General features: G+C 44.5%; 1 protein-coding gene across 5 annotated transcripts in view; it reads right to left on the reverse strand.

Annotated features, from left to right (window-relative positions):
- Glb1l3 (galactosidase beta 1 like 3) overlaps positions 1–11,433 on the reverse strand; it is a 32,393-nt gene extending 20,960 nt beyond the window's left edge. For 4 of the 5 annotated variants that reach the window (XM_050160071.1, XM_050160072.1, XM_050160074.1 and 1 more), the window contains exons 1-7: positions 11,152–11,433; positions 10,391–10,504; positions 10,025–10,237; positions 6,011–6,079; positions 5,332–5,427; positions 4,021–4,129; positions 2,450–2,542 (exon numbers count right to left, since the gene is read on the reverse strand). In XM_050160071.1, the coding sequence (XP_050016028.1) occupies positions 2,450–2,542; positions 4,021–4,129; positions 5,332–5,427; positions 6,011–6,079; positions 10,025–10,237; positions 10,391–10,504; positions 11,152–11,165 (708 nt within the window). In that variant the 5' untranslated portion in view covers positions 11,166–11,433. The remainder of the gene's footprint in view (positions 1–2,449; positions 2,543–4,020; positions 4,130–5,331; positions 5,428–6,010; positions 6,080–10,024; positions 10,238–10,390; positions 10,505–11,151) is intronic. The other variant, XM_050160073.1, reaches the window with a different exon arrangement.
- Between the last annotated feature and the right edge of the window lie 651 nt (positions 11,434–12,084).

A 12,084-nucleotide genomic window follows, 5' to 3' on the forward strand; every position in this document is an offset into this window, starting at 1 on the left:
TGTCTCACATAGCAGAAAATCCCTGGGGTTGAGAGAATTGTGGTTTGTGCCTTTAAAATCTCCAGCCCCTGTCTGTCTTCCCCTTTTGCAGCAGGTCCCAGGTTGGCAAAAGCGGCTATTGCCGTGATGTTGCTCTAAATAAACTTGTGTTTTTACCTTTTAAAATCAAGTTTTGTTTGGTCGACTTTCTCAGTGATCTCAAATTTCCCAGCACTATACAGGAAAGGCTGACCTGGTTGGGTCCTAAGAGTACCAATAAACTAACTTGATTTCTATATGGATTCTATCAGCAGAAACAAGAAATTCTACTGTGTGAGAAAGAGGTGCTAGATTCTGAAAATTCTGCTTGGATCCTGGAGCTCAGACCGATGGCTCAGAAAGCCCAGGGTCTTTCCTATGCATTTCTTGCATTCATGTAGACACACAGAGTCCCAGGAATAAAGTTAAGTAATAACTGCTGTTGTTACTAATGTTTAAATAGGGCTTCCTCAGATGCAGAGGTCCACAGATAAGCCCTGGACTGAGTCCAGTCGAAGAGAGGGAGGAGGGATTATTTGAGCAGAGGGGTCGAGATAATAATAAAACCCACGAGACAAACCCTGAGCTAGTGGGACCTGACTGACTCTGGACTGACAGCTGGGGAACCTGAATAGTAACTAACTAGGCTCTCTGACTATCGGTGACAGCTCTGTGGCTTGGCCAGTCTGTGGGGCCACTGGCATTGGATCAGGATTTATCCCTAGTGCATGAACTGGCTTTTTGGAGCCCATTCTTTATGGATGGATACCTTGCTCAGCCATGATACAGTAAGGAGGGGTTTGGTCCTGCCTCAACTTGATATGCCAGACTTTGAAGACTTCCCATGTGAGACCTTACCCTTTATGAGGAGCAGATGGGAGTTAGGTAGTGGGAAAGAGGAGGGGCAGGAGGAGGAGAGGGAAGGTTAACTGTAGTTGGCATGTTAAAGGAAAAAAAAAAAACCTTTTAAATAAAAAATTAAAAAAAAATTCTTTCCTGTAACCTAAGCTGCCCTTGAACTTGCTATAGAGTGGAGGATGCTCCGGAGCTCTTGCTCCTCCTGCCTCTGCCTCCCAAGTGCTGAGATTACAGGCAAACACCACCCACCCCCCTCAGTAACCTTAAAAAAATCAAGAAAAAGGAATACTAGCTGAATATTAATGATGGGGCTCAGGCTATCTGTTCCCAGTTGGCAGAGCCAAGTAGGCAGTACTATGTCTGGTTGTGTCAGCTCAGAACCTAAAAATTATAACATGCCGTGTACCCTGAGGCCATAGGACCATTGAGACCGGAGTCTCCTGGATTCCTTAAGCGAGGGAAGTCTACATAAGGAGGGTCTAAGCTACAAGAAAGGACACTAGCATGGCTGGGAATAACCGCTGCCCCCAAGAAGACAAATATAAATACTATGAACCAAAAAGCTGTAAGCCATGGTGGACTTTGAATGGGAATACCAAATTTTCACGTTTTAAGAAGGTTCTTTGAACAATGATTTCTAACATCGCATTTTGTCTACTGTGGGATGTCTTTCTCTATGCTGTGGAAATAGGCAAGGCAGGATAGAGCCGGGTGGGAAATCCAAGCAAAGATACAGGAGAAGAAAAGAGTCCTAGAGACGCCAGCCAGCTGCCAAGGAAGCAAGACATGTAGAAAATGAGGTAATAAGCTATGAACCACGTGGCAAAACATAGATAAGAAATATGGGTTAATTTAAATGAAAGAGCTAGTTAGTAATAAGCCTGGGTCATCAGCGAAGCATTTATAAATAATATTAATCCTGTGAGTGATTATTCAGGAACTGGTGTGCAGAAGAGAAACATATAGCTATATTGTCTAATAAAAAAGCTATTCATATTTAGCTTGATTGACATTGTTATGTAGGAAATTTATAAAAAATGAAACTTGATGTTCACATGTTCATGATGGAGATCATGAGTAAGTATGTATCTGCTCTAAATTGAAACAGTACTTCCTGGTTGGAAGAGACAAGCATATAAAACTGGGAAAGTAAAGGAAGCCTCCAAAGCCCAAGAAGTAAACAAAACATACAGTGAAACAGGAGATTCACAAGGCTCCTCCCAGAGTTACACAATCAGGAACAACTGCTATAGAGAGGCGATGACAACAGGCCAAATTACCTGCATATCATGCCAGGAGCTCCTAAGAGAGTGCTGGATGGGCTTTTCAGTGAGGCAGCTATCCTTGACTCACCCATGCTCCTCTAGGTAACCCAAAAATGCTCACTGATTCATTAACCTAGACTTGGGTGAAATCAATACTTCATTCTATCACTAGTTTCCTAGTGGGTTGATCACATCTCTCCAAGAAAAGTCACATAACACCCATGCGACTGAAAATCAGGTATACATTGTAGCAAGCCACAAAATTAGGAAGAAACAATAAAAATACAGGTGCAAAAAATCATTCTTACCTCCTTAATATATTCCATGTAGCTCCCATCTTTACTAAACGACCCATATTCATTTTCTACTTGGAAAGCAATAACAGGGCCGCCATGGTGGTACTGAGAAGCAAACAGATGATAGTTGAAGAGCAGCCTCACTATTGGAGCAGAAGTCTAGAGACCAGGATTGCTAATAAAGATACCAGAAATGATAGGTGCTTTCTCTCAAGTCTGTTGGAGTCAGGCACCTTCATTCATCTCCAGGCATGTAAGCTCATGAGGTGTTCTACCTTCCAAAGGGCTTTGTGGATACAGGACCAGCGGGTTCCATTCTGTTTCTCATATTCATTAGCTATGAGCTCTCAAACCTATGAACTCCTGTCCACGTCTACCCTATCTACCTTTCCACTTAATCCATCGTATAAGCTTCCTCTGCACTCCTCCTGCCTTAGAATGCACCCCCTCCATTCTCTTCCCCAACCCACCCCCATGAGCAGGTACTTAACATAGCCGCCTCTCTTTTATGGACCGTCTTCTTTTCCTTCTAAACTGACTGATTTGCATTGCTGTCAACACCTAACATGTCACCATGGAAGTTGCACAGAGCCTGTGCTCAGTAAGGACTAACTGGATGCTACCAATATCCAGGAAGCACACAGCTGGCTTCATTAGTCATCAGTTTCTTGTTTTCAACCACGAGGAGTTCTATACTTTATATTAGAAAGAACATGTATACACACACTTTTAAACGCTGAAAATTGGGGGGGAGCTGGTTATATAAAAATATTGTTAAAAATGGTTGTCCCCTAAAAAGACAACTAAGTTACTATGGGGCAGCATTGGATGAATTTAATTTTTCATAATTTTTATATATTTTTTTAATTTCCCCCAATATTAACCAGGTAAAACAAGATGATTTAGAGTATTCTTTATCAATGAGCCAGCTGATTGGTGAGGTTAGCAGATATCAGGTACATAGAGAGAACTAGAGCTACCTTTATGGGATCCCTGTCTCAGTGATGTCTTTTTAGAAGCTCTGGGGCTAAGCCACAAGAACCAAACAATGGTTCTAAGCTTAACTTGAGGGTCTAGACCTAACTTGTAAGAAAGTCGGTGAATATCCCAGAGGCACTGGGAATGACTACTGGACGGTGAGCCACAGTGGTTCTCTGAAATGAATCTTCTAGCAGCCCTCACCTTTCAGAAATCAGGCCGAGCTTGCAGCTCTCTGAGAGTGAGAACTCATAAACCGTGTTGTGAAAGTCTGAGTTACCATCTCACTTCTATCTAGTGTTCCCCTGCCTGTGATTCCTGACATACAGGCTAGGTCAAGCTAGGTCACTTAGAATGGAACTCACCATGACCTCTCCAAAACACCGCAAAGCCTTCAGAATTACAAATTCCCCCTGTCCTCTGGGACTGGAGGAGCTCCCGAGATGCCATCATGATGCCTGTGGTATGAAACCATTGCTCTTCTCACTGCTGTCCATGATTCTCTAACCTGCTACTAAAGTGCATCTGAAGAACCCCTCATCCCGACTGCCGTGTTCTACAGCCGCCTACGCTTTCTGATGAACGTGAGCAGGGACATTGATTACCTGCAGAGGAAGTATCCTGGGAATCAGATGATCAAAGTACTTATCAACAGCCTCAACAAAGTTCCAGTGGGTTGTTCTCAGTTGTGGCTTGGGGTAGCGCAGAAGCCAGCTGGGGACAAGAGGCAAAACATTCGTGCATGAAACAGGAAGCAGGAAAGAAGATGGGTCTGGCCAGCTGAGCTCAGCAAAGATCTCTGCTCAGAGCCGCCTATCTCTGGATGTCTTTCTGTCTACCTAATAACCCTAGCTTTGGAATATTCAATGGGCTCAAGGGATCTGTATCGTATGAGCTTTTCACAGTATCCTCTAGGACTTCAGAGATGTGTGAGTCAAACAAGGAAAGAGGCCTTCCCAGCTCTGAAGAATCAAGCTGAGGTACCGACTGATCAGGAAAAACTCCCAAGTCTTAGCTTTTTTCCATGCTACCCAGGCCTCCATTCTCCTTAGCTCTCCAGAGTAGAACACGACCTTTAGCTTTTATCATGGCCTCTATTCCTCACACAAATGACCACTTATTTCACTAAGTTCTAAGACTCCAAGAAAAACAGTAGCTCACAGGCCAAGAAACGTTCTACACATGTCACTGGGGAGGCTAAGGGCCAGGCTCCCAGGATATTCATGGAGCAGTTGGCTTCCCCAATACTCCCACAGCTTAAGCTCGGGCTTTTGCTATGCACCACCTGCTGTTGCATATCCTTAGCTTGAAGAAATGCTCTGTTTTGATTTCTGACCTGAGGAGCCACAGGGATAACCTGATGGCAGAACCTAGAAGTCCTAGTGTCCTGTCACATAGAAGGATGCCAGGAAAGGACCCTGTGTTCTCACCTGGGCCTCTATCAACTGGGATAAGGGAATGGCCAGTGTTATGATGAGATAATATGCCAGAAAAGCAAGACAGAGAAGGAGCTGAGCTCTCTGGGACAATCCCAGACGTTGTCATCATGTTCCCTTAGAGCTTTCAGTCCCTTTCTTCCAGCTCATGAAAAGAACACAGGTGCCCATTACCCCTTTTCTGTGGAGGAGCAGGATGGTGAACCCTGGCATTTCCACAGCAGCCCTCACACTGCTGTTCACGGGCACATGCTCAGTGCACCAGGACCCACATCTCAACTCTAACTCTGTAACCCAGGGTGACCTCAGAACACAACCTCCTCACCACACGCCTGGCATAACTGCCGGGGCAGGAAGTGCAGAGTTCAATTCAGGGCATAACCAGTGCCAGGAGCAATCATGCTCATCGGCTTGAGAAGTTATTTACTGTAAAGCAAAGCACCTGCCTAAGTCACAGCTCTGGATTCTGGGGTAACTCACCTGGGTAACCCACCTAGGTCAACCTCAGCACAGATGTATGGCCCTGGTCGAAGAATTACCCACAGCCCTATAGATGCAGCCAGCGAAACATAGGCCCTAGGAATGGAAACAAAGTCAGCCCCTTTCTGGTTGGCTTAAAGGGGTGGCTGAGCATAGAGAGAGCCCACAGACACAACAGGATGTAGGGATGTCCTCCATCTTCCTTCCCTTCCTCTCCCAACCATTGGTGGGGAGTGACTTCCCCTTAACCCAAGACAGCAGGGAACCCCTGCTCCAGGAAGGAGACCAGAGGCCCTCTGATCTGGGTCTGTACTAACTCTCAGTATCACAACCATTCCCAGAGCTCTACTGGAGGGGTCACACTGAGTACAGGGGCTCAGTCCCCAGCTTCAGCCTTGCTAACCTGAGGAAGTCCCCATCCCAACTCAGGGATTGACTCTTCTATAGTTTGGCAACTTCGAGTGTCTTAGGCCCCTAGCTTCTGTGAAAGGGGAGGTCAGAAGTTGCAGGATGGCAGATTATGGCTAGGGAGTGTTCAGACTCTGTGTGCAGACCCTTTCTCCTAAGAACAAGTCTTTAGTGCTAAGACACGATGAGGGCTCCTCTTAAAAGTCAAGCATACTCCTCCCCAGCAAAAAACTTGCTTGGGTTATCTCACAGTAACAGAATGACCACATACTCCAGGTCCAGGATCTCAGAGAAGTAAAATTTCCCCTTCTCTTGCTCATGGAGGTTCCAAGGGATGTAGCTGGAAGAGGGTACAAAGAAGTACAATAAGCATCACATTTCCCCCTATTCATACAATACCAAGCCCTAGTGTGTGTTTATGTTGCATCAAGTTGAGGTTTCCAATGAAAATTAACCTCCGCTACACAGGTATAACCATCTCTCTCTTACTATTCAACTGTGTTTCAAGATAACCAATAATCCTAGATTTTCATTGGCTTATATATGTTCTTCCACAGTCTTCTATTTTATTTGTTTGTTTTGTTTTTAGAGACAGGATTTCTCTGTATCTTTGTAGCCTATCCTGGAATTCACTGCTATAGTTCAAGCTGGCCTCAAATTAGATATTCACTTCCTTCTGCCTCCTGAATCCTGGGATTAAACTCATGCGCAGCCATAGCCCAGATAAAAGTGTATAGTCCATGTTGGCCCTGAACTCCAGATCCTTTTGCCTCTGCCTCCTTCAGTAAGTCCTACCAGCCTGCAGCTCCACCCTGGCCAACTCTTTTAAATAACTATGAAATGATATTAAAAAATGGGAAAACACAACCAAAAATATGTACAGTTTTCAACAATTATTAATAAGAATTAACTAAAACAAGAAAAGTCAATAGTTTCTATGAGCAAGAATCATAAAGGACAGTCTCACTCTCTCATGCTCAGGAAGGAGAGAGGCAGCCAGGGCCAACACCCACAGGGCTAAGGGTACTCTGTGTCAAAGGACATGTGTTTGGTTCATACTATGTGACTTTGTGTGAGTCAATGACACAGTTTGGAATTAGGACTCCTAACATCCTGTTTCCTACTAACTGATTTTTAAACATGCAGTTTTTGTGCAGTGAGTAATTTGGGGTGATAAATGTGGTGTATGACAATGGAACTGACTGCATTTAGGTGAAGGAGTGAAAAATTTAGTCTGCTGAAAAGAATATCCATAGCAACACTTATAATTATAACTTGAAAGGAGAAAATGAAAATTTTGATTGCTACTAACAAGTGACATTAAGGAAAAAGTATAAAAATAAAAATAAAAAATAAAGAGATAAGGTAAAACTGCTCCTCTAACTATTAGCAGGAAAATCAATTCTAAATTGTGAACAGATAGTAAACGTGGCCTGAAATAAAAATGGGAAAAGAGGATCCATCCAGCAAACGCACTCTCACGGCTTTCCATCCACTTAATAATGTAGCATTGAGTAAAGAAGAAACTGGCTGAGAGGAGGTAGAGAGAGCAGCTCCACAGCCAGAGTTAGAGGAGTGAAATGTGTAAAAAACAAACATAAAAACAGCAAAGGAATGATACAGATACAGATTTCAATGGACAACTAACTTCAGGATCTGGGCCGAGGAGGTGGTCCAGGGACAAGGGCTTGTCCCACAAGTGTGAGGACCCGAGTGAAAAATCTCCAGAACCCATGAGTATAAAAACAAGATGTGTACCTCAATCATATTTAACCACAATGGTCCTACGTGGGGTGGGAGAGAAGACAGAAAAATTCTGAGAAACCCACTGGTCAGCTATCCTGGCACACACAATGAAAAGACAGCAGAGTTTCCATGTCAAACAAGGTAGACGATAAGGACAGACAGACAGACACACACACACAGTATACACAGACATACACATGGCATGGCTACTAAAAGCATAAAGAATTCAATAACGAACAAATATATATGAGGTGTTGTTAAGACTAATTTTCAATACCCTATGTAGTTCAAGGTGGCTTCTAATTCACAATCCTCCTGCCTCAGCCCCTCAGTGTGCTGACACTACAGACACACGACCACTGCACACCTGGCCGCATCCTGTTTTGAAAAGGCGACTAAATAATATTAACAGGGCCTATCACAGTAAATGTCATTAATAGGTCCATATTGCAACAAAATTATAAAATGACAGCTAAAAATGATAAACACGAAGATAAATAAATAAAAGAAAGCATATCTCCAAATAGCTAATAGGTCAAGAAGAAAAATACCACCAAATTGATGAAATATTTTAAAGTAGAGTTCAACTCAGAAGAAAAGAAGGTGTAAGAGAAGGAGATAGTAAATGAATTGAAAGAGAAAAGCAAATAGTACAGCCTTAATTAATCTTTGGAAAAGTCACCAGGAAAGCTGTAAACTACTTGTTTGGAAAGACAAAAAAAGCAAAAGATGAGATTAAGAAAGGAAAAGTAGCCCGACTGCACAACACTATGTATAATTTCTGGCAAGCACAGGACAGAAAAAGGGAAAAAATTTTAGTCTGAATAAATCCCAAAATAGAAAGGTGAGGAAAAGACATAGACAAATACATTCAGGGGAAAGAGAAGACATGATGTCATAACCACCAAAGGCCCCTAACTCATCACCCCATAGCTGTAGATTACATCCCATGCTCTTACAGGTAAACCTTTATGAGCATTTATGGGTAAGGGTAAGTCTGTGTAAATCATTTTCAGTGAGTAGAAAAAGAGTCACTCTGTGACCTTACATATAAGACTGAGATGAAACTGGACAAAGGCACACATAAAATTTAAATCAATTTCACTTATAACCATAGATAAACATACTTATAATAAATCACTACCAAACCACGTCTACTAGTCGATGCACGCATGTACGCCTGGGGGTGTGTTGCCACTAGAGTTCATTAAAGGACCGTGAAGTGACTGGATAAATGCTCGTGTTTATATCCATAGATTAGCGCTGCTCTTGGCCATCATCAAATTAATTTCAAGTAACAGGAGCTTGTAGTGATAAAAGCGGCGGGGCTGCGTCCCCGGCACCCGGCCGCCCGCATGGCTAGCTTATGCTCGAAATAATTACACGGAAACTGTATTCTTTTAAACACTGCCTGGCCCCGTTATCTGTAGCCTCTTATTGGCTAGCTCTTACATATTGATCTAACCCATTTCTAATAATCTGTGTAGTCCACGAGCTGGCTTACCAGAGAAGATCTTAACCTGCGTCTGTCTGGAGTGGGAGAATCATGGCGACTCCTGACTCAGCTTCTTTCTCCCAGCATCCTATTCTGTTTTCTCTGCCTACCTTAGGGTTGGCCTATCAAATGGGCCTAGGCAGTTTCTTTACTAGTAAGAAGTCAGCCCCACATCAGGAGCTGATCCATGTGAAGAAAGAATGCTGTAGTGCTCACTCTAAACTGTTGTACTACTCTGTGTGTCAGCACTCCAGGGCTTAGGAAATGTCACCAAAGAGAAGATGGAAAAAAATAGAAGAACGAAAGGATGGTGAGGTGTGCTTTGGAAGAGTTTTTCTGGACATGACATGGCCATTGCATTCATGACCTCAGGAGGGCTGTTGTTACCTGTAAAGATCTTCACAAGACTGAACCTGACAACATTTTGTCATGGAAGAAAGAAAGGTTCATGAACCTCCCAGGGACAACTGATAGGCTAGAGAAGGAAGGGGCATCACTTCCTTTAGTGGTGTGGCCACTGATGATTGGTCCATGCCCCCAGAAATACCCTCCCATTCATACTCATGCAAGAAACCCTAACCAAACCGAGTCTGTGAAAATAGACATGAACTAGAAGAGGTATTTGTAGAAGAGCAGGGTTTCAGTGGGAAGCTGAGATGTAAAGGAAGGTGAAAATGATCAAAATTCCCTATATACATGTAGAGATTGTCAGAGAATAAAAACAATAACGAACGAGTAGCTATTATAGAAGTTTCAAACTAAGACCATTTTGTTTACATCTCCGCCAAGAAAACAGATGACACTTGCTGTGAAAGCACCCATATTCTATCAACTTCATCCAAGGCTTGGATTACAAAGCAAACTAAGGATGCTATTTAAGGGACAACTGGACACAATGTAAAAGCACCGGCTGGAAATGGCTGGTCTACAGCTGAGTCTTCATGCTGTGCTCTCAAACACAGAACCCTGACTTGGCCAGTCTGCAACCCTGACAGGAGCCCAGTAGGCTACAGCGGGCCATAAAGGCTGGAGAGAGGTACTCACGTGGTGACAGTGTTGAAACCACAGGCCCGAAGCTTCAGCAAGCGGTCCTTCCAATACTCCCTGGGCACTCGGAAATAGTGGATGGAGCCTCCAATGATCATGAACTTGTGACCTTCCAGGGTGAAGTACGCTTGGCCCTGAGCATTCTTTTCAGTGCTAAGTCCTACAGATCTGTCCTTCAGCTTGGAAGGGGTCAAACGAGACCACCTAAACCTGGAGTGGAGGGAAAAGAGAGGAAGGTGTGTCAAGGCCACTGTGGGCCTCCAGACCAATGAGGCTCCTGTTAGCAGGGCACACTAGACTGCTTGTGTTCCTTAGTCTCCCCAGGAAAAGAAACAAAGCTCCCCGCTCCCTGCTCGCACCAACCTGGCAGGAGACACTTTAAACGTGTCATCTCTGAATTCAGAGTGAGGACCAAGACCTGAGAAGACAAGCGGCAAGAAGAAGATGGCCAGACTTCTCCTCCAGGAAGGACACTTTCTGCAAGGAAAAGAGACATCGACAAGAGGAACACAGAGGCTCCTTGAGCCATAGGGGCCAGGAGGCTGCTCCAGAAACTTCTAGAGGCCCATGGCAAAGGACACCCATCGTGGGCAGGTGTTCTCCCAAGAAACCTAGTGGAAGGGAGGCCTGTAGCTCCACTGGCTCCACCCAAGTCCCCCAATTCCAGGGCTCCCACAAATCCTTCCCCATAGCACCTGAAACAGGATACACCACAACAGGACGAGGCTGGGAAATTGGGGTAAGGGATTCAGGAAAGGTGGGGCTCTCCGTGCACACGGTCCAGGGAGGACACCGCCAAAGCACCTCCTTGTCATCCACAACTACACTGTCAAGTTCAGAGTCATCGTACAGACCTGTGAGCAGGGTAAGGGAGAGAAGAAACTGCAGAGGAAAGAGCTGGGGTAGAGAGACTTGAAATGGGAATCGGGGCGCTAGTACCACAAATCCTTGCACATGACTGACTGGCAGACCTACAGAATGCCCTGTGAGAAGTCTAGAGGACGTCCCACGAGCACGCTCAGGATAATGGGGCTGGAGGAGTTCAGGAAGGGCATGTGTCTCTAAGAGCTGGCAGAACTTGAATCTTAGAGTCTGGTAACCCCAGGGGAGGCAGAAAGGATCACCTGAGGTATGCCATTGCAGGAAGTCGTGAAGAAGAGGACCGTGAAGCTTCTGCTCCCTTGGGTGCCTCAGAAACCCAACCTTCAGTCAGGACTAACAGCCGCCAGGCCGGATCCAGGCTCAATTCAGTGCTGCTGACTGGATGAAATGTCTCAAGAGCTGGGGGCTGGTCCCAGAACCTTGACACCACCGTGCCACCCCAGGTCAGTAGCCGCTACAGCCAATGAGTGGGTCAGGGTCTTCCTGGACCGTGTGGATCAGAGACTGCAGGCTGTCCTGGACTCCCTTAGCACACACATGCCTCTCAGTGCAGGCAATGAAAGGGGAGGATGGATCACCGGGGTTATCTTGGCCTTGGCCTTCTCACACTGTGTGTGTACAGGCAGCTGTCTCACAACAGCAAGGTCAGAGACGGTAGGGAGAACAGGAGATTACTTCAGGGAATTCAAAGTTGATAAGCCCTTTGAGGGAAGTCACAGGTTACAAAATTAATATACCAGAATCGACAGCCTTACTATCTACCAAGAAAGAGTGAAAAAGAGACCAGAGAAGCAAGTTCATGCCCAATAGCCTTTTAAAAAAAAATCTACGAGAGCCAATCTAACCAAAGGAATGTTTTATGTATTATTTTATCAACTAATTCTTCAGCCTGCTCTTCCCTGTTTCCTCTTATCACTCAGTGATATGAACATTAGGACTTCTGTCGTTTCCCATGGGCATCTGTGTTTCTGGATTTTCTGTTTATTTGCTCATGGTTTCGGATTTTGTGAATTCTTCTTCTTTCAGCACATGTATTCTTCTTCCGTTCAATCCAGACCACATGCTGTGAGTCAGTCTAGAAAAATATCACAAAATAATTATGATTTTTATAAAAAGTCCAGCACCCAAAAAAAAAAAAAAAACTACGCAGAGCAATGGGAAAAAATACTGGCCTG

The sequence above is a fragment of the Alexandromys fortis genome, unplaced genomic scaffold (genome assembly GCF_014885135.2).
Source record: "Alexandromys fortis isolate MF-2015 unplaced genomic scaffold, M_Fortis_MF-2015_v1.1 scaffold_108, whole genome shotgun sequence".
Lineage (NCBI taxonomy): Eukaryota > Metazoa > Chordata > Mammalia > Rodentia > Cricetidae > Alexandromys > Alexandromys fortis.